This window comes from Suncus etruscus, chromosome 18, assembly GCF_024139225.1.
Source record: "Suncus etruscus isolate mSunEtr1 chromosome 18, mSunEtr1.pri.cur, whole genome shotgun sequence".
NCBI lineage: Eukaryota > Metazoa > Chordata > Mammalia > Eulipotyphla > Soricidae > Suncus > Suncus etruscus.
Window position 1 is genome coordinate 37,136,933 of NC_064865.1, and position 27,738 is coordinate 37,164,670.

Here is a 27,738-nt window from a genome sequence, read left to right on the forward strand (position 1 = left end):
GTTCATATTTAGTGACCACTGCCACCTGCTCTCTCTAGACACTTCACAGGGAAAGAGGAGGCTGTGGGCACTTCTATTACTATTCCTTATCCCTCTGGTAACAGCTCTAATCCATGTTGTTGGCTAGATCCTGGGGAAAACACTGCCCAATAAGGAAGCCTAGTGACTGAGCTCACCACTAACTCTTCTATCTATCCCCCTTTCCAAGAGACCCACGGGCAAATAGATGAAGAAGTTTACCTTCTGCTTAATGGGACACAGGAATGTAAGTGTAACCTACAAGAGAAAAATATCTGCTTAGAGGACAGTCTTTTGGGACTCAAAAGTATCTGGTATTATTCACAGCAAACAGGACAGCCCATGAGAGGACCAGAAAGCAAGCAGAGCACACTGGTGAAGGTTGTTATACATTATATGACTGTAATTCAATCATAAACAACTTCATCTGTGGAAAAAAAAAAAACGGTGGTATGAACAACCTTGTAATCATGGTGTTTAAATTTTAAAAACCTCGAAAGAGAGAAAGAGAAAGTAAGAGGAAAGGAAGGAAGGAAGGAAGGAAGGAAGGAAGGAAGGAAGGAAGGAAGGAAGGAAGGAAGGAAGGAAGGAAGGAAGGAAGGAAGGAGGGAGGGAGGGAAGGAGGGAAGGAAAGAAGGAAAGAAAGAATACAAAAAGGAAGGAAGAAGAAAGAAAGAAAGAAAGAAAGAAAGAAGAAAGAAAGAAAGAAAGAAAGAAAGAAAGAAAGAAAGAAAGAAAGAAAGAAAGAAAGAAAGAAAGAAAGAAAGAAAGAAAGAAAGAAAGAAAGAAAGAAAGAAAGAAAGAAAGAAAGAAAGAAAGAAAGAAAGAAAGAAAGAAAGAAAGAAAGAAAGTAGTTATGGGAGAGGGAGCGGGAGAGGGGGTATCTACAGGAATTCAGGGGTAACTCACCAGCAAACCTAGATTTCCGCCAGCAGAGAAAACCAGCAAAGAAGATGATGAGGCCCAGGCTCAGAGTCATCACAGACACGGACACCTTCACTATCTGTGTTGGGGACAGCCAGGGTGCTGCAAAAATAGAAACTGATTAGAACCAATCTCTCTGTTGCTCATTCCTAAAGCAACTGAACTTGGGGCACATTCCACCCAGATAATTCCAAGGTGCTTTATTTCAACCCCAATAGTCTTGCTTGCAGTGACTTGCTGCCAAGGAAAGGCCTTTCCTCAAATCTCCATCCTGTGCATTGCTACTCCTATAGTACTGGGGGGGGGGGGTCTTCCCAGAATTAGCACCCCTCTTTCTGTTTCTCTCTATAAAATCACTTCCATGCACCCATTACCAAGCCCAGGTGAACGAATCTGAATCAGGGTCACACCAGAAACAATCCAGACCAGGCTGAGGGTGAAACACATGTAGTTTGGCAGTCTTCATTTTGTTTGTTTGTTTGTTTGTTTGTTTTTGGGTCACACCAGCAATACTTAGGGGTTACTCCTAGCTCTATGCTCAGAAATCGCTCCTGGCAGGCTTGGGGGACCATATGGGATGCCAGGATTTGCACCACCATCCTTCTGCACGCAAGGCAAACACCCTACCTCCATGCTATCTCTCCAGCCCATCTGGCAGTCTTCTACCTAGTGTGTCCCTTGTTGCCTGCCAGAACTATTGTTTTTATTGAGTACAGGGACCACCCCTGGGTGGGGCAGTAAACCCACCCCTGGGTGGGGCAGTAAACCCACCCATGTTTACAAGTAAAACCATCTTTGTTTCAGGTGAAACCAAGTTGTAAACAAATAGATACAAAGAAACCAGGGATAAACTGTTTTAGGTACAATAAGGTGTAACCCAACACCTCCCCAAAGGAATCTTTTTGCCTTCCTTGGCATCAAGGCCACCTTCACCATAAAATAAGGAATGTCACTCCCCACTCCACTTAATCTATGGTGACAGTGTCTGAGATTTGCTTTATCCAATGTCTTTCCATTCCTACTCCCTCTCACTCACAAACACACACACACACACACACACACACACACACACACACTCCAACTCTTTTATTCAAGGGGTCGGAGAAATAGCATAGGAGAAAGGCAAATTTACAACCATGGGTCATTCCCGAGCACAGAGTCAGGAGGAGCCCTGAGCACTGCCATGTATAACTCCAACATAGACGAAATGTCTCTTTTTTCTGGGGGGCGGGGATTTTAGTTTTTGGGCCACACCCGGTGACACTCAGGGTTTCTCCTGGCTCTGCTCAGAAGTTGCTCCTGGCAGGCCCAGGGGACCATATAGGATGCCAGGATTCAATCACTGTTGGTCCAGGGTCCGCAGTTTGCAAGACAACTACCTACTATGCCATATGGGATGCCAGAATTTGAAGCATCGTCCTTCTGCATGCAAGGCAAACGCTCTACTTCCCTGCTATCTCTCCGGCCCTTACTCACACTCTTGACTCTTGTCTGGCTCAGATATCTTTCCCATTACTCCACCAAAGGAAATGCTTGGTGCATGATGTGAAGGAAACTTTCTATGAAGGCTGAGTTGACTTGATAGATTCCATTCTCTGCTCCATATGCCCTTCTCAGCAGTTCCACAGATAGATCACAGCCTTCAGGGAGTGTCTGGGCCCAGCAGCTATTTTGGTTGTGGTTTTTGGGTTTTGATTTTTTTTTGGTTTGTTTCTGTGGCCACACCATGGCAGGGTTTAGAGTTTAGTGCTAGCTAGCTTAGCATTCTGGGATCACTCCTGGCAGTGCTCAAGTGGCCATATGCAGTGTCGGGAATCAAACCCAGGTCAGTCTTTTTTTTGTTTTGTTTTGTTTTTGGGCTTTTTTTGTTTGGTTTTGTTTTGGAGCCACACCCAGTGCCGCTCTGGGGTTGTTTACTCTTGACTATGCTCTCAGAAATCGCTCCTGGCGTGGGGGACCATATGTGGCACAGGGGGATTGAACTGCAGTCTGTCCTAGGCTAGCACAGGCAAGGCAGACCGCTTGTGCCACCACTCCGGCCCCCCTAGGTCAATCTTACTCAAAGCCCTATTACCCCTGTACTATTGCTCTGGCCTCTGGCAGCCATTTTGGGATCATGTTGCCTGGGCCTGTGTAGACACCGTTCCTCTTCCTCAAGTCTCCATCTTCCCTTTTTTTCCACATCTGTATCAACATCTCTCATTTCCTTTAACTACTTCCTATTCTGGGATTCAGACAATGGTGACTGGTTCCCTATTCATTATCTCCCTCAAACACACACTAACACGAGCACCACAACTATGGCTTTTTCCTTCCAAGTGGAGCAGCCCAAATTCAGTCCACTGCCACACCCTGTTTTTCTTTTCTTTCTTTTTTATCTTTTTTTTCTTTTTTGGTACAGACCCAGCAATGCTCAGGGCTTATTTATGGTTTTGCACTCAGGGATCACCCCTGTCAGGCTTAGGGGATCAGATGGTTTGTTGGGGATCAAGTCCAGATCATCTGTGTTCAAAGCAAATGCCCTGCCCACAGAACTATCACTCTGGCCCTTGCTACACCCTTCCTGCTGCAACCTTCTCTATTTCTCCAAGTCCCACTCCTGATCTGACAACAGAATAGCCAAGAATCCTAGGCTATTGCATTGTCATTGTTGATACTGAAAATGGAGTTACCAAATCTACATCCTCTTTTCAGGACAGTCACCCTCAGACAATCACACACCAACCACAACTCTACACTAAGTCACTCTTTCCATTCCTGAATTTTATTACCCCATCGCTGATCATAAACCTTCCATGAATCTCTCTAAATTCTCTCCAAGTCTCAGAATCTCCCTTTACTTATGCCATGAACTTATTGATGTTCCTTTTTAACCACTCACTTGCAATAGTTCTCTGATTTAACCCCAATTCCTCCCACCTGCCATTCACTTACTCCAGTACTTCAGGATGGGGTCAGGACTTCCAATGTGCTCTACCACACAGATGTAAGTGTCCCCAAAAGAGGGGTTTGTTGCTAAATACGAGACAGTCTGGTACGTCCAATCTCCATTGGGATGAATAATATCATGGGCTTCATTGTGAGGGGAGACCACCTTCCCATTTTTTCTCCATGAGATGACCACTTCAGCAGGATAGAAGCCCGACACATAGCAGGCCAACATCACAGGTTCCCTTGTGTTGAAAGGAGTTGTTTTGGCTACTTGCACAGCTGGTAGCCCTGCAGAGGAGGAAAATATCATCAGAAAGGAGGACAACAGTTGGCTTTTTCCCCCCAGCCCAGTTTCTTTCCTACTTCAGTTTATCACCAATCCTCTTCCCACCCCATCCTGTTCCATCTGCATCCTTTTTTAAATTGAGAGTTCTGAATTCATTCTTGATTTTGCTCTGATTCTATTTTTTCACTCTTATTCTATTATAGCTCCTTCCATTCCTTTTACTTTCCCTACAAAATAATATTTGATCAGAATAAGTAATAACTATGTCTGGGGGCCGGGAAGGTGGCGCTAGAGGTAAGGTGTCTGCCTTACAAGCGCTAGCCAAGGAACGGACCGCGGTTCGATCCCCCGGCGTCCCATATGGTCCCCCCAAGCCAGGGGCGATTTCTGAGCACATAGCCAGGAGTAACCCCTGAGCGTCAAACGGGTGTGGCCCAAAAACCAAAAAAATAAATAAATAACTATGTCTGAACTGCAAGATACTGTAGAAGTTCAATTTATTTTTAAGGACACAAACTAACAATTGTCTAAGAGCCATAAATTTGAGATGTGTGAAGGTTTAATTTAATTCCTCAAATCTTGTTCAATAAATTATTTGTTGGGACCGGAGAGATAGCATGGAGGTAAGGCGTTTGCCTTTCATGCAGAAGGACGGTGGTTCGAATCCTGGCATCCCATATGGTCCCCTGTGCCTGCCTGGGGCAATTTCTGAACATAGAGCCAGGAGTAGCCCCTGAGCGCTGCCGGGTGTGACTCAAAAAAAAAATTTGTTGGGGGCCGGGCGGTGGCGCTGGAGGTAAGGTGCCTGCCTTGCCTGCGCTAGCCTAGGACGGACCGCGGTTCGATCCCCCGGCGTCCCATATGGTCCCCCAAGAAGCCAGGAGCAACTTCTGAGCGCATAGCCAGGAGTAACCCCTGAGCGTCACAGGGTGTGGCCCAAAAACCAAAAAAAAAAAAAAAAAATTTGTTAAATAATGTCTTTTCATTGAGTAGTTTGGTAAAAATAAGCCTAACTTGTGATAGTTCTCCTACATTTGGACTCATATAGCCTAAATTAATGTAACTATTATTATAGTTGATTTTTCTTCTATACGTGGGGGGAGGTGGCTTTGGGCTATACCCATCAGTGCTCCTGGCCCCAGTTTATTTTTCTAGTTAACTTTTGTTTGTTTGCTTTTGGGTCAGACCGAGCAGAGTGCAGGGATTACTCCTGGCTCTACCTCAGAAATCACTCCTGGCAGGCTCAGGGGACCATATGGGATGCTGGGATTCGAACCACCATCCTTCTGCATGCAAGGCAAACACCCTACCTCCATACTATCTCTCCGACCCCTAATTAACTATCTGAATTGTGTCTATATTAATGATCTTTTTTTTGTTTTTGTTTTTCTTTTTTGGGCCACACCCAGCGTTGCTCAGGGGTTACTCCTGGCTGTCTGCCCAGAAATAGCTCCTGGCAGGCACGGGGGACCATATGGGACACCGGGATTCGAACCAACCACCTTCGGTCCTGGATCGGCTGTTTGCAAGACAAATGCCACTGTGCTATCTCTCCGGGCCCAATGGTCTTCTTTTTTAACTTTTGTTTGTTTTTGCTATATCCAGTGACATTCAGGGGTTACACCTGGCAGTGCTCAGTGCTTATTTCTGGTTCTGTGCTCAGGGATCACTCCTGGGCAGGACTCAGGAGACCATATTGGGTGCCTAGAAATGAACCCTGGTCAATCATATACAAGACTAGCACCCTGCCTGCTGTACTATCTCTCTGGCCCAATGTTAATGCTTTTCAAATAAAACCTTAGCTACAATTCCAAGAAATGCTGCTACATTATAGATTTCCTGTTTGCATTATCTGGAGAGATAATGTCATCCAATGAAGTTGGAGTGGTTCTCTTATTTATTTATTTATTTATTTATTTATTTATTTATTTATTGTTTTTGAATCATACCTGGTGGTGCTCCGGAGTTACTCCTGGCAGGCTCCAGAGGATGCCAGGAATTGAACCAGGGTCTGCCACATGCAAGACAAGTACTCTCCCCACTGTACTATTACTCCAGCTCCAGTGGTTGTCATTTTTACCAACATCTCTCCACAAGCAATTCTGAGAAAGGTGGTTCAGAAATCACTTCTTAAGGGCCAGAGTGTAGAGCACAATGGGTAGGGCAGGTCAGCAGGTGACTGACCCAGGTTCAATCCCCAGCATCCCATATGGTCTCCAGAGTCTGCCAGAAGCAATTTCTGAGCACAAAGCTAGGAGTAACTCCTGAGCACCACTGGGTGTGGTCCAAAAACAAACAAACAAACAAAAAAACCACCTCTTAAGCTATATTATTCTGGAGGCCGGAGAGATAGCATGAAGGCAGGGCACTTGCCTTGCATGCAGAAGGACAGTGGTTTGAATCCCGGCATCCCATATGGTCCCCCGAGCCTGCCAGGAGTGATTTCTGAGTGTAGAGCCAGGAGTAACCCCCCCAAAAAAAGATACATTATTCTGTCCCAAAGAGATCTTCAAGTTTTCTTTCTTTCTTTCTTTCTTTCTTTCTTTCTTTCTTTCTTTCTTTTTCTTTTTTCTTTCTTTCTTCTTTCTTTCTTCCTTCCTTTCTTTTTCTTTCTTTTCTTTCTTTCTTTCTTTTCTTTCTTTCTTTTCTTCCTTCCTTCCTTCCTCCTCCTTTCTTTTCTTTCTTTCTTTCTTTCTTTCTTCTTTCTTTCTTTCTTCTTTCTCTTTCTTTTCTTTCTTTCTTTCTTTCTTTCTTTCTTTTTTCTTCTTCTCTTTCTTTCTTTCTTTCCTTCTTTCTTTCTTCCTTCCTTTCTTTTAACCAATCACAATATTCTCTCTATGCAAGGGATTAAATTAGCAAGATTCAGAATCTCCTGAGAGCTTTACCAAATATTATTGACTAGGACATCCCATATATCCAGGGAATGGAATAAAAAGGCATGAAGGATTGTGGAAAAAGCCTTTTTAGTTATTCTGACACGCTTCTATAAGATCTTGAGTTTGTACCCTTAGATTTTCTGCAAAGGTAGAAAACATACTCTCCTCTCAATAGCACTTTGCTGGTTGCATCCAGCTCCCTAGTTTTACTCCTCTCCTTCCCCCATCAACCAATCTGATTCTCCTTGATGATTACCCCCTTTCCTCTTTCTACGTTACAGCTCAACACATTTTCTGCTTTTTTCCTAACCAGGTCTCAAATCCCTCGCCTGCTGAGGGATGCTCCTTGATCCCATCCCCACCCATTTACACCCCTCTTTTCTTACGAATCCTCTGTGTCAGTTCTCTCCAAAAAGGTTGGGTGTGGGTTGCACAGTTATTCAGCCCTTGAGACAATAACTGGATCAGCTGTTTATTATAGTTGAATATGTTTGAGAGATTGTAGGCCAGTACATGCAGTGCTCCAAATTCAACTGGGACCATGGCAGCCTGGTCGGGATCCCAGCAGGTAAGCAAATCCTTATTGAAGGATACACAAAAGGAGTAATCCTTTGGAGTTCCATCATCATCCAGTACACACATGCTTTCCACATGGGCCACAAAGCCACCTACTGGATACAGAGAGGAGGACAGAAAGGTCAGAGAGTTCTGCAGGGACCCCAAGGTCCAGTTATATCCAGTGAGTAGGACACAGTTTCAAGGAGCAAGCAGCCTCTTCTGAGCCTTTGTACAGAAGTCCCTGAGAATCACAGTGAAAGACTGGATGATAGGGGCCAGAGAGATAGCATGGAGGTAAGGCATTTGCCTTGCATGTAGAAGGACAGTGGTTCGAATCCTGGCATCCCATATGGTCCTCCAGGAGCCTGCCAGGAGCGATTTCTGAGTGTAAAGTCAGGAGTAACCCCTGAGTGCTGCCGGGTGTGACCCAAAAAGCCACACACACACACACACACACACACACACACAAAACAAAACTGGATGATAGCAGAATTTCTAGATTCTATTTCCTCTTTATATGACATTAAACATGGGACCTGGCGTAGTCCAAGATTATCCCAACAAAACCTTCATAAGGCAAATTACTACGTGAGAAAGGGGGTGAAGGGAAAGTCAGCCTTGTTCTATACAGAACATTTTTGTTTTGTTTTGTTTGGGGACCACACCGGCGACGTTCAGGAGTTACTCTGAGCTCTGTGCTCAGAAATTGCTCCTCCTAGGCTCAGGGACCATATGGGATACCGGGGATTGAACCCGGATCCATTCTGGGTCAGCTGCGTGCAAGGCAAACGTCCTACAGCTGTGCTCCAGCCCCTAGGACATATTATTAAAGATTCACGCCGTTCATATCTGTCAGACTATGTGCAGCCATCTGTGCCTGAAAACCAGACAGAATGTGTCTTTTCTATATCCCAGCAAGAAAGACATCTGTACACACAAATTATTATACTAGCAGAAGGTTGAAATGACTGTCAGATAACGAAGCGAAGTGCTACTGGAGTATGCAATGGGGCGGTGAACCAATCTGGGGTACCATCTCTTATAACAAGCCTTACCCGGGAAAAGGAACTGAGGATTGGTGAGTGCCAGGAAGATCTGTCCTTACCTGCTCCAGTGCAGCCCAGGCTGAGGCCCAACAGCAGTGGCAGGAGTGGCATCATGTTTACTCCAAGACAGCAAGGGGAATCCAGTCCCCTGCACCAGTTCTTCCAGGGACCTTGGAAGAACTCGTCTTCGTGGTACCCCCAGCCTGAATAGAGGATCTCCAGACACTGGAGTGGGATATGTTATCGCCCGGCCTGTTCGATCCCCACTATATGAGTGATTTGGACCTATCCATCTGCTGGATAGTAGTAGTAACCTGTGCCTTCATTCTCTTCTAAGTCTGACTCCAAACTTCCGAGTTGTCTGATTGGGCGGAGACAAATGTAGGGACAAATCACTGCGCACCTAAGTTTAACGTCATCAGTTGCTAGGTAAAACGTATTCTGCAGGAGCCTGAACAACTGGCCCATCTGTCTCTTAACTAGCTTCTGCGGAATGACCGATCAGTCTGTGGCGGAATTCCCTACTCTTGGGGAGGGAATCTCCCAATATTCCCAGGATACAGGCAGCCTGCACAGCCCGTTGGGTGCATTGTTTCCTCTCGCTACCCTTCACAAAGGGAGGACGCCCCCTTCTTGCTCATGTAAGGGAGATTAATTAGGAAGCTCTTACGTAACCGTGGGTCTGACCTGTCACCTAAAAGACCGGAAAGGCTGGGGCAGTTGGATCACAACTGGTGTTGACAGCAGAGGCAGCACCGCTGGGATGGAAATCAATACAGGAAAAGTACAGCTGCAGATGAAGGGAAACAGTTCCACAGTATTGCCAAGGCCATGGACCTCATTTCAAACCCCAATCCCCCACCCCCGCCTCCTCCATCTCTTCCTGGGTTCTAACCCTTGGGGCTTGATTTCCTCTTTTTGTTCTCTGGACCCAGGAGGGCTTGTCCCCCTGGGCCCTGAACCATCGCCAGACCGGGCCACTGAGTAACTCCAGTCACACTCCCTCACAAATAGGTTATGGGCGAGTGCCCAGAGCACACCTGTCCCCCCAACTCAAAACTCCCTGTGTGTTCTCCACACTGCGCTCTTCCTACCTGAAACAGATTATCACAATATGGGGACACTAGAAAAATAAAATCAAGTTTTCAGCCTTCCCCCAGGAAAATGTATGATTTTAAATAGCAATCCATTCTTTTATCTGGTTGTTAATATAGTCGATGGATTGGGGGCACACACTTGTGGTGCTCTGGGCTTAATCTTAGATCTGTGCTCAGGGATCACTCTTGGCAGGGATTGGAAGACTATGTAGGGTGCTGGGGGGGGGGGTGTCAAAAACCCAGTTTGGCCATGTGCAAACCCTAGCTGCTATACTGTCTCTCCAGTCCTAATGAATTTTTCCTTTTTTGGCCATGACAAATTAAATACTCTAAATTGACTTCTCTCTACTCCCCAATAGGCTTCTGAAAGCTCTTAGATTTGGTTTAATAGTGAACCAGATAAAAGATAATTAGAAGGGACCCTTCCCCAAAGTCCCGACCTCAAGAGAACCTCATATTAATGAAGAAAAAAGGAAGAGTCACATGAATCAAAGTGAATCAAAGAGCCTGAGAAACAAAGGTCTGTTGTGTGAATACGAGTGGGTGAAAATCTGCGTGTTTTCCAGCCAGCCCTACTCTCTGAGAGAGCCTTGGAGGTGAGCTTTCTCTGCTCTCCAGTGAACCGGAACTGGAACCATCAGAGGTGTCACTCCGACTTTATGGTAGGTTACAATGCAAGGAAAATGCTTTCAATGCTAGGAAAATCCTTTATAGGCTGAATCACTCATCCAGAAAGACTTGATGACTGTCCTCATTTTATAATTCCAAAATCAGGTACAAAGACTGACACCGGAGAAAGATCTAGAGGCTTTGTAACTCTTTTTATTTAATTTTTTTAATCACTTTTACACTTTTATTGCTCATTATAGCAATAATTAACAAATTTCTGTATTAAAAATGCGTCAGCATTTTATACAGTAAATACTGAATTGTGCCATTATCATCACATGTGCTGGTTTTCTGTAAATACAGAAATTTGATAGTTGTTGCTAAACTATTCATTGCAAATTGAAAAGAGATACATAATGGATGGTAATCCCAGTTCATTAAAATTTTTTTATATAATTTTTATTTTGATCATAGTGGCTTACATATTGTTGACAATAATATTCTAGGTACATATTTACATAAAATCAGGGGGGATTCCCATCCCTAAATTGTCCTCCCTACACCTCCGTTTTTGTCCTACCTCCCATTTCCTCTTCCCTCCCCCCCAGGGTGGCTAGAATATGTGATCCCCTCTGTATTTGACCTACTACTTAGTAGTCTTGCATCAGTTTGGTCTTAATTTTTTAAATTGTTTTCCTCAACACCCATACACACACATATTCACAGCTGTAGGGAGTCCCACATTCTCTGCACTGGGGGATGCAGATGATCTGCGTAAGTTGGTGGAGGTCCTCACAGAGATGAGTAGAAGGGGGAAAGCCCCCCAGGGGGATCCGATCATATTTTCTTGTTCTCCGAATTTGTGTTTTAGAACCACAATCTCTTTCACTTTCTCTTTGTACAGTTTCAGTCTGTGTGAATTCTCCTACAGGTTCCACATGCTCACACTTCCGTCTTGTGTCTTTACTTCCCCAGGAGGGAATGAGTCTAACTTGCAAGGACCAGGTCAGGAACAATTTCAAAGGATGCAGAGTCCCCTCTGGCTCCGCAGCTGGGGCAACCTGAACGTGACTAGGGCTACCTGCACCGGGTGCCGCCCTCCAGCATGCATAGGCCTTAGAAGTTCCCTGGAGTTCCCTCTAGTGGCTTTCAGCCCCCGCAGTCAAAGGAGATGTGAAACCTTCTGTGTGGCCTAGGCCGGAAATGAAAACTTCACTTCTCTATTAAAGAGAAGACTGGGGGTGTTTGGTTTTTTTTTTTTTTTTTAGACTAAAGCAAGACAGAAACCCCCTAGACCTGAGTTCAGCTAACCATTTTCTTTCTTCCTTCCTTCCCCAGTTCCTCCTAACTCTTTTTTTTTTAAACCAACTTTCTCCCCCATCTTTTGTCAACCCAAAAGACTACTGCAACTGCCTGTCCATATAAGTTGATAACGAGATAGTACTAGGGATGAAAAAAATTAGGGAACTCCATTCAGCTTCCCATGCTGCCTCTCTTTCGTTGCCATTTTGCAAGGAGCCACTGCCTCTTGGCTTAGGCCATTGCTTCTCAATTATTTTCTGTCATGCCCCCCTAGTAAGAAGAAAACATTTTTCGCGCCCTCCTGCACGACTGTAAATAGTATCTTTATTAAAAAAAAAAACTTTAGGGGCCGGGTAGGTGGCGCTGGAGGTAAGGTGTCTGCCTTGCAAGCGCTAGCCAAGGAAGGACCACGGTTCGATCCCCCGGCGTCCCATATGGTCCCCCCAAGCCAGGGGCGATTTCTGAGTGCATAGCCAGGAGTAACCCCTGAGTGTCAAACGGGTGTGGCCCAAAAACCAAAAAAAAAAAACAAAACAAAAAAAAAAAAACCTTTAACCTGCAAAACAAAATTATATAAAATAATTTGCACTGATTTTTTTAATCAGAGGTGATTTCTGGATTAATGGCTCCAATGAGCACGTTTTACAATGCATAGTTTTTTGAAGTGGGGTTTGAAGCAGGACACAGCAACTCTCAGCTCCAGAGACATACAGAGATATAAACAGGGGGCTTAGCTTGTTATGACAGTGTTTGCCGAGGTCAAACGGCCCCCCCTTTATGGATCCTTGAGACCCCCCTGGGGGGCGTGCCCCACTATTTGAGAACCACTGACTTAGGCCAACCAGAAGGGGACTAACATTCCTATGTACAAAACATTACAGGAACTATGCAGCTAGGACATACTCTGGCCCACATGTCTGGCCCACATGTCTCATTGCTGAGTGAGAACAAGTATTTCTTTTTTTGTTTTGTTTTGTTTTGGGGCCACACCTGGCGGTGCTCAGGTGTTACTCCTGGCTGTCTGCTCAGAAATAGCTCCTGGCAGCCACGGGGGACCATATGGGACACCGGGATTCGAACCAACCACCTTTGGTCCTGGATCGGCTGCTTGCAAGGCAAACGCCGCTGTACTATCTCTCCGGGTCCGAGAACAAGCATTTCTAAAAAGAAGTGTTTAAGTTAAATCAAGCAATAATTCGACTCTATTTAAGTTAAGTTAAGTCTATTGAAGTTAAATCCTGGGTATGGTGGGCAGGGAGCACAGCCTAGAGTGAGTCTTGAAAACTGCTGAGAGCAGAGGAAGGCAATTGGCATCTGAGCCTTGGCAAACAGATCCACAAGTTTGGCAAGGGTTTGAGGTACTGTCTGAGGTCTGCTGGGAGGCTGGTCAAGCTAAACAATCACAACAGGACTGGCATTACTTATTGCAGGAAGTCCCAAATGTGGTCTCGTGCCTTTTCTGAGAATATGACCATAATAAATATCCTCTAGGTACTTCCTAAGATTGTTCCCTGTAAATTCTCATGTTCTTTTTCTGAACAGATGGTTTTAAACACCAGCCTTCATTTTATAAACACAAGAATTGCTCAATCCATCAATCATTTGTAATCCAAAACCAACTGCACAAGACTACATTTATGACTCCTTTCAATGTCTTTTCAAAACTACACACATCTGCTTTCCACTCAGATTACATTATTTTCCAGTCAATCCGGTCAGGTCTTCACCCACTCACACCCCCCTCTCTTCTCAAACTCTGCTTTACCATCAAGATTTACTGCTCTAGAGCCTAATTTTTGGATTACAATCTACTGTAATTGATGCACCATCCTTCTTTCTGCAGTCCAATTACTTGAACTACTAAGGAATATGCTAGCTGATTTGTCAGTACTACACTTGAAGAATATTATCATCACCTTCTTAGGTATGAGAGAATTGAAAGAGGTACATGGTTGCCCATACTTATCCAGATACTAAAACAGACAAATAAAGATTGAGGACTCTAAGTTCCATGCTATTAATAAGTAAAAAACTGACCAGTTACAATTTGTTGGGTTATTGATTCTACCCTAATCAATAATTGTACTCCACCCTAGGGAGTGATCTGATGATAGTATATTGAATTATCCATTACTTGGTATTATCCCACCCTAGAGTGGGACCTGATTCTTGTCAATAAAAGCAAAGGTCTGAGGAAGTCTGGGGCTCATTCTTCAGTCTTCTTCCACTGAGCTGTGCTCCATTTTAGGAGCAGAAAGCTTTGGTGGTTTGAATTCCTTGCTTGAGCACTGGATTTCCTGAACCCATTCCAGTACGGCTTCACTGTGTGAATTATTTCCTGCGGATCTTTATAACTGGAACTGTTCCCCCAACCTAATCGGACAGGGGCTTGGGAACTGCCTTTCCTGTCTGGGAGGTTGGCAGAAATCAAACCTCAACCAATCTCTTAAAAAAACGTGACTGACTTGTACCCTGGATCCAAGAAGAAGACTTCAGAGATGAGGCGTCTTTTGTGAGGACCTCGGACCCCTAACCTCCAGCAGCCTAACACAGACGGTAATGATGGAGAAGATGGAAAATCCAAGACCAGATAAAAATCAACTGAGAAGATGCTACTTTCAGAAATTCCTACACCTGGGTTACCTCCAAAAAATTAACTTTATCCTAGACTAATTTCTTTTTTTTTTTTTTTTTTTGGTTTTTGGGCCACACCCGGTAACACTCACGGGTTACTCCTGGCTATGCACTCAGAAGTTGCTCCTGGCTTGGGGGACCATATGGGACGCCGGGGGATCGAACCGCGGTCCGTCCAAGGCTAGCGCAGGCAAGGCAGGCACCTTACCTCTTGCGCCACCGCCCGGCCCCTAGACTAATTTCTTGATCCTATTCTTATTAGTCATTATTTGCTGGTTAAATTGTGATTTATCTGTATAGATTTATTATTTTGTTCTAAGCCCCACTGCAAACAGAAAATTTTGTATCTAACTTTAATATTTGTTTGTATAATTCTGAAGAAATACATGTTAGAGTTTTGAAAGTTCTCAACTATCCTAGTGAATGTTTCCTAATTGCTGTTATATTGTGTATCTTACATAGCAGCTTATTTTCTGTATTATCTGCAGAAATGTTCTCATGATTTTGATTAGAGAAGCTTTTAGAAAGAAACTTGGATGATCAAGATTTATCAATAGTACTTGTGTAATAATACAGAAAAAGGTGAAAAATGTGGGTATTCCCTCCCCCAATTGCTTGTTTATACCACCTGAATGATCAGAACCACACACACACCTGGAATGGGCAGATAGAGTAGGTTGCTTGAGAGGAGAGGGGATAAGGAGAGTTAGAGAGAGAAGTGGGGGGGGGGGAGGAAGGAAGGAAGTAGGAAGGAAGAAGGAAGGAAGGAAGGAAGGAAGGAAGGAAGGAAGGAAGGAAGGAAGGAAGGAAGGAAGGAAGGAAGGAAGGAAGGAAAAGGAAGGAAAAGAAAGAGAAAAAGAGAGAGGAAGGAAGGGTAATAAGATGGTTCAGAAAATAAGTGCTAACTTTGGGAAGAACTGAATAATATCTCTTGGATTCAATTCTAATAGAATACCAAGAATTGTCTCCTTTACCAATAAGACCAAAATAATTTCACTCTTTTTTGTTTGTTTTTGGGTTTTGGGCCACACCTGGTGACACTCAAAGGTTACTCCTGGCTCTGTGCTCAGAAATCGCTCCTAGCTTGGGGGATCATATGGGACACGGGGGATCGAACCGTGGTTCGTCCTAGGCTGGCACAGGCAAGGCAGATGCCTTACCACTTGCGCCACTACTCTGGCCCCCTACTGTCACTGTTTTTTTTTTATTAATATCTTTATTTAAACATCTTTTTTTTTTTTTTTTTTTTTGGTTTTTGGGCCACACCCGTTTGACGCTCAGGGGTTACTCCTGGCTATGTGCTCAGAAATCGCCCCTGGCTTGGGTGGACCATATGGGACGCCGGGGGATCGAACCGAGGTCCTTCCTTGGCTAGCGCTTGCAAGGCAGACACCTTACCTCCAGCGCCACCTACCCGGCCCCTATTTAAACATCTTGATTACAAATATGATTGTTGTTGGGTTTCAGTCATGTAAAGAACAACCCCCCTTCACCAGTGCAACATTTCACTCTTAATATTAATGTCATCCCATCTTCCAAAGCAACTCTCAAATTCCACAAAAAGCATGAAACAAAGCACATTTCAAAGAAATGATTCTTAATAGTCAAGTGTCTTGCCCCCACTGCCCACCAGGACAGCACTGTCAATTTTCTTGAAAGACCCACTTGCGCCAGTGCACCAATTGCTTGGAAAAACAACTGGGTTACAGACCCTTCCAAGCTGCTTCCACTCCACTTCAAGAGCTTGGTTAAAATGTTTTCCCAGAGCTGATAGGAATTAGAGTAACATCTGAAGGTTTATTTTTCCCCCTTCAGAGCTGCTGTTTTCCTGCTGATAGGGAAGGCAAGAGATAGTTCTCAAGGCAGCCTCTACCAGGAACAAACATTTACAGAAGGCAAATAGAAACAAGGAAGCTTCCTCCAATGATTTGTGAACAGATTCTCAGGATGTAGCTCTGCCTTCATGTCTCACATATCTTGCATACATTAATTAGAGCAAAAGCTATCAAAAAGGGGTTGGAGCAATAGTACAGCACGGAGGGCACTTGGCTTGCAAGTGGCTGACCTGGTTTCAATTCCCAGCACCCCATGTGGCCCCCAAGACCTGAGAGGAGTGATCCCTGAGCAGAGTCAGGGGAGAGTCCTGAGCACAGCTTGGTGTAACACTAAAAAAATAAAAGCAAAGGGAGCATACAGTGCTGTGATGAAGGAACAGAAGTCAGCTAAGGAATTAGGGGTTTTCCTATTCCCCTCCCTCTTGAGGACAAGCCATGCTCAATTTGACTTTGGGGCCACAGCACACTCAGGCTGAATAGATAAAATTACAATGCTGAATTGAGAGAAGAAACCACAATAATATTAAGAAATGATATTTATTGACTGGAAGTGGGAAGGGATGTAATTGTGATAGAAAAGCCATTCTGGGGTTCCTGTGGAGACAAACTTAGGGAGAGTGGAGCCTCTGGCGAAGGAACCTGCATGTACACACACACACACACACACACACACACACACACACACACACACACACACACACACACACACACACACTCTTGAGCCTCTGGCGAAGGAACCTGCACACACACACACACAAACACACACACACACTTGCAGAGTCCTAAGGAGGCTGGACAGATGTGAGTAATCTGCACATCACCTGCTTAGATGGCATTGGACTTGGGTCAGGATGAATCAGCCTGAGGAAGGGATGTGATTGTGATAGAAAAGCCATTCTGGGGTTCCTGTGGAGACAAACTTAGGGAGAGTGGAACCTCTGGCGAAGGAACCTGCACACACACACACACACACACACACACACACACACACACACACACACACACGCAGAGTCCTTAGGAGGCTGGACAGATGTGAGTAATCTGCACATCACCCGCTTAGATGGCACTGGACTTGGGTCGGGATGAATCAGCCTGAGGAGAGAGAGGATGGAAGAAGTCATCAGAGGCAATCCCTGTTGTAACAGAATCATGCAATCAAGTATTTAAGGTAAAGAAGCAAGGAGATTTGACTAACTAACATTAATGGACCACAATCAGGCAATTTCACCTAAAATTACAGTGGAAAGCAGGGGCACAGAACATCTTAAATATAGGTACATTTTTGGCAAAGTAGCAAACCTGTGGAACAGAGGAAGGAGGGGATAGCTTGGGACTTAGAGGGGACCCTTCTTGCTAGGGATCTTTGTGTCTTGTACATTCTGTTTAAATTCCATGTAGTCATCTATTACACGTTTCTGTGGCAACCCTTCCTGCCCAGGCAATCAGGTCAGCTAGCTTTTCTGTTCTGTTTTTGTCATAATGTATGATTTATGATCTATTTATCTATGCCCAGTTCCTAGGATGGGCCAGTCTCTACTTAACATCTTAGTTACCTAACTTCCCCATACAGGGTGGAAATTTATTTTTTTTTTTTTTTTTTTTTGGTTTTTTTTTGGGCCACACCCAGTAACGCTCAGGAGTTGCTCCTGGCTATGTGCTCAGAAGTTGCTCCTGGCTTGGGGGACCATATGGGACACCGGGGGATCGAACCGCGGTCCGTCCAAGGCTAGCGCAGGCAAGGCACCTTACCTCCAGCGCCACCACCCGGCCCCGGAAATTTATTTTTTAAGAACAACAGTAATCGGGGCCGGGCGGTGGCGCTGGAGGTAAGGTGCCTGCCTTGCCTGCGCTAGCCTAGGACGGACCGCGGTTCGATCCCCCGGCGTCCCATATGGGCCCCCAAGAAGCCAGGAGCAACTTCTGAGCGCATAGCCAGGAGTAACCCCTGAGCGTCACAGGGTGTGGCCCAAAAAAAAAAAAAAAACCAAAAAAAAAAAAAAAAAGAACAACAGTAATCAAGATAAAGCTTCTTTTTTTTGTTTGCTTTTTGTTTGGGGACCACACCTGGAGATACTCAAGGTCACTCCTGGGTTTATACTCAGGAATTGCTCTTGGCAGGGACCACATGTGAATGCCAGAAGATCAAACTTGGTTCAGCTGAGTGCAATGCAATTTCTCTATCTGTCCTGGGTCAGCTGCAGCTGTGTGCAAGCAAACGCTCTACTGCTATGCTATCACTCCAGTCCCAATTTCTCTATCTGCTGCAATATCTCTCCAGCCCTAGCAGTTTTGTTGGTTTTTTCTCTTTTGGGGCTTTGGTTTGGTTTGGTTTGGTTTTAGTTTTTGGACCACACCTGGCAATGCTCAGGGATTACTCCTGACTCTGCAATCAGGAATTACTACTGACAAACTCAGGGGACCATAGGAGCTGCCAGAGACAAACCCTGGTCAACCACAAAGCAAGTGCCCGACCCACTGTACTATCACTCTGTTTCCAAAACATAAGCATTTCCTAATTCTCTGAGTACATGCAGACCAAAGTAGCAAGTTAAAATTTGCATATTACATCCCTCTTTCGCAGAGGTCCCACCTCTCTGCAACACAGCTACAGAGGCTGAGCTCTCCTTGTATCCTAATTATCTCCCAAATCAGCAGCTTACCAACAGCTCCCATATCATTTCTCTCCCACTAAAAGCTGCTACAACGGCCATTCCTGTGTGTATCACTGGAACTTCAATCTGGAGATGGTCCTGTGGCACCAACTACAAACCCACCTCGCTCTGTCCCGCTCAAGAGTCCAAGGATGACTACCTATCCCCTTCATACCACAGGGGAATTCTGGAATGCCTACACATGCATCACTCTATCTGGTTCCTCATCATCATCCCTCTCCAAATCCCTGATGTCCCACCTGAGCAAGGCTTTCTGGTGTAGGCAATGAGGACCAATCCAAGAATGATACCCACAACACCCAGGGTGAAGGCCATACCACACAGCACATTCTCCAGAAGATCTGAGGGCAGCGCATCATGGGGCACTGGAAAAAGTGGGAAGTGAGTTAGCATGGAGACCTGGTAGAAGAGGCTCTGTTATCTGAGATGACAAAGGATAAACTAAGGCATGAAATGTTTAAGTTAGGTCAGAGTTGGAAAGGACAAGATTTAGGATGTTCCAAATAGACCAAATAGGATTTCCTTTAGATCCCTTATATACTAAAAAAAAAAAAAAAAAAAAAGAGGGGGGGGGGTCTCTAGAGACACCTCATTTCAATAAGTGAGAACCTCACCCCAATAGGCAATTCCTGTGTACTCATCAATCTCGTGAGTCACAACGCAGGAGTAAATGTCAGAGGATGCTGGTGTGATGTTTAAATATGAAAAGGCCTGGAAGCTGAGTCCATCAACAGCTGACACAATAGTGGGTCCAGCTCCTTCTACTGGGGCAAAATCATGCATCCACTTCAACGTCAATGCAGGTGGGAAGAGATTGCTGACATGACAGATCAATGTATTGGGCTTGCCAAACTCCAGGGGTGTCATTGTGAACACATTAACAATCGGGATACCTGTAGGAATAATGAGGTATGAGAGAAAGAAGATACTTGATAGTTGGCAAAGACAGAGACAATGGCAGAGAGATGAAGAGCAGGGGGTCGAAGGGAAGCTTTCTTACAGGCACAAACCAGAGCTTGATCTAGAGGCAGAGTCAAACTTTGGCCACTCTAGATCCCTCTGCCCTGACTTCCTTAGAATCTACCTGGTGAGAATTTACACTGGCATTTAATCATATGCCACCTTCTCATGAAAAGTGATCAAATACTTTTGTTTTCCCTTCTATTTTGCTAAGCATGGTCCCATGACCACAGATATTCAAGTAAGTATCCATTGGTCCCTATTGAAGTAATTGAACTCAAGAAATTATTATTATTATTATTATTATTATTATTTTTGTGTGTGTGTGGTTTTTGGGTCACACCCGTCAGTGCTCAGGGGTTACTCCTGGCTCCATGCTCAGAAATTGCTCCTGGCAGGCACAGGGGACCATATGGGATGCCGGGATTAGAACCGATGACCTTCTGCATGAAAGGCAAACGCCTTACCTCCATGCTATCTCTCCGGCCCCAAGAAATGATTTTGACTGTCTACTAAAGTCAAAGCACTTATTTTCTGCCCGACAGAAATCATGAAAGTAAAAACCAGTTAAGATGTGGGCAGCTGATGTGAAGAATGATTTGGAATCTACTTTTATGGGGCCATGCCTGGCAGTGCTCAGGGGCTACTCTTGGCTACGTACTCAGAAATCATTCCTTGTGGGCTTGGGAACCACATGGGATGCTAAAAACCAAACCTGGGTCAGTTACATGCAAGGCAAACACCCTAACCACTGTTGTGTGTTGTCCCTCTGTCCCCTTGGAGTATAATTAATGAGTTTAAGAATGAATAATCCAGAAATGTACAGGGAGTAAGGTACTTTCCTTGCACACAGACAGCCCAGGTTTGACCCCAGTAACCCATAGGATCTCCTGAACTGTGCCAGGAGTGAGTTCAGAGTCAAGAGTAACCCTAAGCACAGCTGAGTGTGTCCTTTTCCCCCAAAATAATGCATCCTCCTCCCTCCACCTCTAAGGGGGAAAACAACAACAACAACAACAACAACCCTGACCTCTAGAAACTGGTATATTTCCTTCTGCTAGTGGGCCTATTTGCTCTATCAGAAACATGCATAAGGATTGTTCAAATAAAATGCTGGAAGTGTCTTCAGACTTCTGGGCCCAGTCGGCAAATTCAGGCAAACGAGGCACATGTGTGTTCTGAGCAAAGTCAAAGGAGAAAAGCTGCTCCCCATCATAGGTCTCTGAGAATCCTTTGTTGGGACTCCAATTCTGGCAGTACACTGTATGCTGCAGAGTGTGGTTCTGCAGCTCCTTCTTCCACACTGCAGTTGAAGCTGCGAAGAAAACAGGGTGGGTTCAGACAGCAGGAATAAGCCACATCCCCTTTAGATGGGAAATCAGCAAGGTCTGCTTCAGAGAAGTAGGGTGTAGCCAATCTATGTGGTTGTTATTTAGGCACCCCTCCCATGAGGATGTAGAGAAAATGTTGACAGAATCTCTCCAAAGTTCCCATACCCCATAAAAAAAAAAAACCCACCTTTCGAGGGGCCAGAAAGATAGTACAGTAATTTAGTGCTTTTCTTGTCTGCAGCCAACCCTAATTCAGTCCCTGGCACCATGAGGAGTGGATCCCAAATACAGCCAGGAATATCCCTCAACACCCCTAGGTATGGCTTAACTCCCTTTCTCCCAAAGCCAACTTTTAAAAATTATAGGCAGTAAAATATGACTACCTAGTGACAGTTTCATAGTAACAATGGTGGTAGAGTTTTTTGGTTTAGTTTTGGTTTGGTTGCTGGGGGGTTGGGTCAGATGTGGTGTCATTCAAGTCTTATTCCTGACTTTGTGCTCAGGGATCATTTCTGGGGGTGCTTGGAGAATCATATGTTATACTGAAAAGCAGACTAGGGTTGGCTGCAAGTGAGGCAAGCACTTTACTTGCTGTACTAGCTCTCTGGACCTAACAATGGTGGGTGTGTGTGTCTGTGCACGCACACAGCACAAAGGAATTTGGCCAAGGTGTGACATCTGCATCACACCCTCGAAGAAAAACTTTATGTATAATTCACAAAAAGCAACCATGCTGCCTTTCAAAGTCTGAGGATTCCTCAGTCTCAGAAGGAACAGTGAGGGAATGGTCATGCTACCCCATTAGACAATGTCTTCAGTCTACCCTATCTGGCAGACTGAAAACAGTATTAAGTCTGTCTGTCTGTCTGTCTCTCTTTTTGAGCACCATACCCAGTGGTGCTCAGGAGTTACTCCTGGCTCTGTGAGCTTGGGGAACCATATGGAAAGAAGGGAACTGAATCAAACCCAGTCAGCTGCATGCAAGGCAAATGCCAGATCCACAGCACTATTGCTCCATCCCCTCTTTATTTTTTAATTTTAGTCTTTGGTTTGGGGTCAGATCCAGTAACCTCATGGTTTATTGGCTCTATACTTAGGAAATCTACTGGCAGGCTTAGGAAACCATATGGGATGCTGGGGATTGAACAAAGGTCAGCTGTGTGCATGACAAGTGCAAAACCTGCTATACTACTCTCTGGACCTTTTAATTTTGGTTTTAGGGCCACATCCAGCAGTCTTCAGCCAGGTTACTTCTGGCTTTGCACTCAGAAATCACTCCTGATGGGCTTCCAGGTTTGCATGGGTTGTTTGCATGCCTTATCTACTATACTATCTCTCTGCCTTCCTCCTTTAATTTTGGGACTATACCCTGTAGTGCTCAATACTTACTTGGCTCTAAGCTCAGAAATCACTCCTGCAGTGCTGGGGGGGGTGGGGGGTGGCACATGTGGTGCTGAAGATGGAATCCAGGTCAGCAGCATGCAAGACAAGTGTCTTAATCCCTGAAATCTCACCAGTCTACCATCTTCTCCATAGCCATTCTCTGGCACCAAGCTGCTTAGAAAATTACTTCCCTTCACTCATCCCTCTACCCGGGGTCTTCAAACTATGGACCACAGGTCACATGTGGCCTGCCAAGGACTTTTATCGGGCCACTGGGTGTTTTTTGCCACTGCTGCCTATCCTGCTTTAGCTGTCAACTTGTCCTTGGTCTGCAGTACACATGTGTATCATGTGCACCACACTGTCTGACTCCCATCCTTCTCTCTAGCTCTTGACTCCTCCTCTCAGTCTCAGGTAGGGGGTCCTCAAATTATGCCAGCTAAAAGCAGGCCCATAGTTCCCATTTAAATACTGATCATTTTGTTGATTTAACTTCATTTGTTCTTCATTTTAAATATTGTATTTGTTCCTTTTTTTTTTACTTCAAATAAGATATGTGAAGTGTGCATAGAAATTTGTTCATAGTTTTTCTTTTAAAACTATAGTCTGGCCCTCCAATTGTCTGAGTGACAATAAACTGGCCCCCTGTTTAAAAGTTTGAGGACCCCTACAATAACAGAATTATGATAAGTGACATTGTTGCTGCAGGAAATAAGCCCTGGTCTTTGAAATTCCCGGAGGGAAGCCTTCGATCCAATATGTAATACTTAATACTCAAAACAGACAATTGGAGGAGAAAACTTCCAGATTATTTTGTCATTCTTTCCATTTCCTTTACAAAAAAGATTAAGAATCAAGAGTTGGGGCCGAAGCGGTAGCTCAATGGTAGGGCATTTGCCTTGCACGCAGCTGATCCAGGATGGATCTCGGTTTGATCCCCAGTGTCCCATATGGTCCCCCAAGCCAGGAGCAATTTCTGAGCACATAGACAGGAGTAACCCTTGAGCATCACTGGATGTGGCCCCCCCCAAAAAAAAAACAAAATAAAAAAATACCCACAAAAAAAGAATCAAGAGTTTAGGGATTTTTCAAGAACCACAAGGTAAGTTCAGAGTGCAGTGCAGTCTCTTAACCAGAATACCAAAATAACATTTGCTTTGTTCAACTCAGTCCTACCACTTTTCAATGGTATGAACTTGCACAAATTACTTAAACTGATTTTTTGAGGGAGTGGGTTCATCTGGCTGGGTATAGGTCTTACTATGGTTCTGTACTCCCAGTTCACTGTTGGTAGGCTCAAAGGACCGGATGTGGTACCAAGAATCAAGCATAGGTCAGCTACATGCAAGGCAAACAAAATGTTCTACCAGCTGTACTTGTCCTTGGCCCTAAACTCTGAAACTGATTTTCTTCATCGTAAAAAGAATGTACTTTTTTTTTTTTGGTTTTTGGGCCACACCTGGTGACGCTCAGGGGTCACTCCTGGCTATGTCCTCAGAAATTGCTCCTGGCTTGGGGGACTATATGGGACGCGGGGGGGGGGGGGGGTGGATCAAACCGAGATTTGTCCTAGGTCAGCTGCATACAAGGCAAATGCCCTACAGCTGTGCTAAGGCTCCACCCCCAAGAATGCACTAATTTTTGATGTAAGAAATGATCTTAAATGGTATAAATATCTCTTTAAAATAAAGCATTGCATATCATCCATTTATAGTAGCGCCTTCCCAATTCTACAGTTTCTTCTATCCCACATTATTTCACTACTTATAAAACATAAGCTCTTTAGCACTCTAGGCTCTGGGGCTGCAGCTATAGTACAACAGGTAAGGCACTTGTCAATCCAAGTTTGACACACCCCAACCTAAGCATCCCATATGGTCCCCTGAGCACTGCCAGAGTAATTTCTGAATGCAGAGTCAAGAGTAACCCCTGTGTACCATCCAATATAAGCCCCCCCCCCAAAAAAAAAGCCAACAGACAACAAAACAAGTGCCCCAGGCTAGAGCCCAGTCAGGATTAAAATTAAAAGGTACCTTTAAGGTCTGTCCATTGAGAGAGGACAGGAGAGGAAGGAGTCAGGAGCCACAGGCATAGCAGCAGACTGAGTGGCACAGAGGCTCCCTGGCTCTGCTCAAGAACCATCGCTGCTCACAGCATTCAGGGGACTGCCAGTATTTCCACTTAACCATTAGCCTCAGCTCCCTCCTACATAATAGTCCACCAAGTTCACCTCCAATAGCTGCTCTTGTCCTTTTGGACTCAACCAATGACAGAAGAGCCGCGATTAATCATCATCAGTAGCTGAGGAGAGACCTGTGGCAAGCAAGCCAGGAAGACAAAGCTCTTTCCCAGGCCAATCTCATGAGATCAGAGCTGGGTAGATTGTGAAGGAATATCTGCCTCCTGGTGGGGACCCATTGTTAAGAAATAGACCTATGGGAATGCTGCACTGGTGATGGGGGGTGTTCTTTACATGACAGAAACCAAACCACAATCGTGTTTGTAATCAAGGTGTTTAAATAAAATATTATTAAAAAAAAAAAAAAAGAAATAGGCCTGTTAGTCTCAGCCAACCTAACCTAAGGGGCTCTTCTTTCAGCCCCCACTTTACTGCAGTGGGGGTGCTCTCTCATCTTCCTACAGCAAAGACTTGCTGCCCCCTCCCCAGAATTCTCCAGACTCTGCCTTCTTCCCCCAATCCCTTCATGTTTCTCTGGCTGACAAACTGAGTTAGTAGTTCTATGTGTTCTGAAGAACTATCTTATATGGTAGGTGTTGGACTAGTGACAGAAATACAAAACTTAATGAGAACTATTCTGGTCTTCAAACAGCTTAAAGTCTCCCTGGGGAAAGTGGAGCAGTGAATCAATAGTTACAAGCAATATAATGTGGAAGGAAGGAAGGAAGGAAGGAAGGAAGGAAGGAAGGAAGGAAGGAAGGAAGGAAGGAAGGAAGGAAGGAAGGAAGGGAGGGAGGGAGGGAGGGAGGGAGGGAGGGAGGGAGGGAGGGAGGGAGGGGAGGGGAGGGGAGGGGAGGGGAGGGAGGGAGGGAGGGAGGGAGAGGAGGGGGGGAGAAAGGAAGGAAAGGAGTGAGGGAAGAAAGAAGGGAGGAAGGGAGGGAGGGAGGAGGAAGGGAGGGAGGAAGGAAGAAAGGTAGGAGGGAGGGAGGAAGGAAGGGAGGGAGGGAGAGAGGGAGGGAGGCAAGAGGAAGGGTGAAATATGGGGCCAGAGTGGTGGTATAGCAGTAGGGCGTTTGCCTTTCATGCAGCTGACATAGGACGGACCATGGTTCGATCCCCTGGCGTCCTATATGGTCCCCCAAGCCAGGAGCAATTTCTGAGCCCATAGCCAGGAGTAACCCCTGAGAATCACTTGGTATGGCCCAAAAACAAAAAAAGAAAAAAAGAAGAAAACCAAATACTACTAGTCAAGAGTTTGTAACATGATATCAAAACTTTTTTTTATAATATCTTTATTTAAGCATCACAGTTACAAACATGTTTATAGTTGGGTTTCAGTCATAAAAAGTACACCCCCCTTCACCAGTGCAACCTTCTCACCACCAATTCCCCTTATCTCCTTCCTCCCCATCTTCTGCCTGTCTTCCAGACAGGCATTCTATGTCTCTCATTCACTACCATTGTCATGATAGTTTTAAATGTAGTTGTTTTTTTTTTTTTCTCATTTATTTTATAAAGACAAAAAATGCAAAGAAAGAGGACAAGGTAAAGTTACAGTGGGAAGACGGTCACCCATAAACAGAATTCTCAGAAGAAATCCCCTTGTTGACACCTTAATTTTGAACTTTCAGTCAAAAAACTTTTGAAAGTTAATACACACACATGTATATGTCTTTAGGTGAATAATAATAAAAGCCTACATTATATCAAAGGCGGAGAGAATTGAAATTGAATATCGAGTTAACTAAGAAGTCAATCTAAAGGGCTTGGCTACCAATTAGATGTGAAGGGATCAATATCATAGCCAGTTCTGTTTTTGTTTGGGGCCACACCCATCTGTGCTAAAGGCTTACTTTTGTCTCTACACTCAGTGGTCACTCCTGGTCTTTCTTGGGAGACTGAACTTGATGTCAGGGATTGAACCCAGGTGGGCCACATCCAATTCTAATGCTCTACCCATATCCAGATGGGCATGAGTAGTACTTGCAGCCCCCGTAGCCTGTCTGTTTTGACTCGAAATGTTCCGTGTCCTTCAAGATCCTCTAGCATCCTGAATAAACCAATTTAGCAGTTGTTTGTTATCAACAGCCATTGTATTAAAGGCAAAAACAGAAAATATTTTCATTTCTGTCGCTCTCTAACTCTCCCACCAGTGTCTCCTGTTTATTTAAGAGGATATATTAGAAAGCCACTGGTAAAAGTTTGGGGAGTATCCACCTTGCTCTTCCCCAGGCTGAATATTTCAGAACAGGGTATAGGAGGGCAGGCATGGAGCCATCACTAGATAATAACTGGAACATGGAAGTTCATTCATTTAACAAGAACCCTGATGTACCAGGAGCACCCAAGCTAAGATAAAATTACGAAACAAGAGAGAGAGGCCGGAGCGATACCACAGCGGTAGGGCGTTTGCCTTGCACACGGCCAACACAGGATGGACCCCGGTTCGAATCCGGCATCCCATATGGTTCCCCGAGCCTGCCAGAAGCAATTTCTGAGCACAGAGCCGAGTGACCCCTGAGCATTGCTGGTGTGACCCCAAAACAAAACAAAACGAAAAACCAAAAACAAAAACAAAAAAGAATACAGGTGTACCATGAGCAGTTCCATTTCCAGAAAGGACGGGAAAGTGTTCTTAGAGTGGATGCTACTGATGTAGTCGACACATTTGAGAACAGTTTCAGTGGGATAGTAGAGTCAAACTCCAGATTGTGGTGGGCTGAGAAGTAAGTGGGAGGTGATGAAGAAACTGTCACTGTATATGCCGCAAGTTTGATAGAGAAGAAAAAGAAAGACAGAAGGGGCGGGGGAAGAGACAGAGATAAAGATGTAAAGTGGCAATTAAGAAACCTTAGGAGGCAATCTATGTGATAATGGCCATTGGTGTTTTTGAGACTTCCAAAATCCAGCCTTTTTGGAAAAACAAGAGTGGCAACAAATGGTCCCTACATAGCCAAACCCATGACCTCCTATATACTTGGAAACACTAATGCACATATGCATTGTATATGCATTATATATATATGCCTAGTAGAATGTGAGCAGGCAGAATGCCAGGATTGAGATAAGGTTGGGAAATCATTGAATTTACTAAAAA

At 44.7% G+C, this 27,738-nt stretch overlaps 2 protein-coding genes and 1 long non-coding RNA gene across 3 annotated transcripts; all 3 read right to left on the reverse strand.

The window, feature by feature from the left end:
- Positions 1-297: 297 nt before the first annotated feature.
- LOC125995810 (HLA class II histocompatibility antigen, DM beta chain) lies at positions 298-8,808 on the reverse strand. The gene is made up of 5 exons (XM_049764791.1): positions 8,699-8,808; positions 7,422-7,706; positions 3,877-4,161; positions 928-1,044; positions 298-329 (listed from the first exon to the last, which is right to left on the reverse strand). Exons 1-5 carry the CDS (start codon positions 8,751-8,753, stop codon positions 298-300), a joined length of 774 nt encoding a protein of 257 aa, XP_049620748.1. The 5' UTR covers positions 8,754-8,808.
- A 7,826-nt stretch (positions 8,809-16,634) lies between these two features.
- Positions 16,635-17,126, reverse strand: LOC125995719 (uncharacterized). The gene is made up of 2 exons (XR_007491159.1): positions 17,053-17,126; positions 16,635-16,740 (listed from the first exon to the last, which is right to left on the reverse strand). It is a non-coding gene; the product is annotated as an uncharacterized LOC125995719 (long non-coding RNA).
- A 46-nt stretch (positions 17,127-17,172) lies between these two features.
- Positions 17,173-24,621, reverse strand: LOC125995811 (HLA class II histocompatibility antigen, DM alpha chain). Its single transcript, XM_049764793.1, has 5 exons — positions 24,496-24,621; positions 20,779-21,063; positions 19,403-19,681; positions 19,028-19,153; positions 17,173-17,249 (listed from the first exon to the last, which is right to left on the reverse strand). The coding sequence occupies exons 1-5, from the start codon at positions 24,602-24,604 to the stop codon at positions 17,173-17,175; spliced, it is 876 nt and encodes a 291-aa protein (XP_049620750.1). The 5' UTR covers positions 24,605-24,621.
- Between the last annotated feature and the right edge of the window lie 3,117 nt (positions 24,622-27,738).

Coding starts and splice junctions, on each gene's coding strand:
- LOC125995810 (XM_049764791.1), bottom strand. CDS start 8,753: ATGATGCCACTCCTGCCACTGCTGTTGGGCCTCAGCCTGGGCTGCACT. Junction 4,162..7,421: donor AGAACTGACACAGAGGATTC/GTAAGAAAAGAG, acceptor CCTCCTCTGCAG/GGCTACCAGCTGTGCAAGTA. Junction 330..927: donor GCGGAAATCTAGGTTTGCTG/GTGAGTTACCCC, acceptor GAATAATACCAG/ATACTTTTGAGTCCCAAAAG.
- LOC125995811 (XM_049764793.1), bottom strand. CDS start 24,604: ATGGTTCTTGAGCAGAGCCAGGGAGCCTCTGTGCCACTCAGTCTGCTG. Junction 19,682..20,778: donor AAATATACCAGTTTCTAGAG/GTCAGGGTTGTT, acceptor TTATTCCTACAG/GTATCCCGATTGTTAATGTG. Junction 17,250..19,027: donor CACCAGAAAGCCTTGCTCAG/GTGGGACATCAG, acceptor CTGTTACAACAG/GGATTGCCTCTGATGACTTC.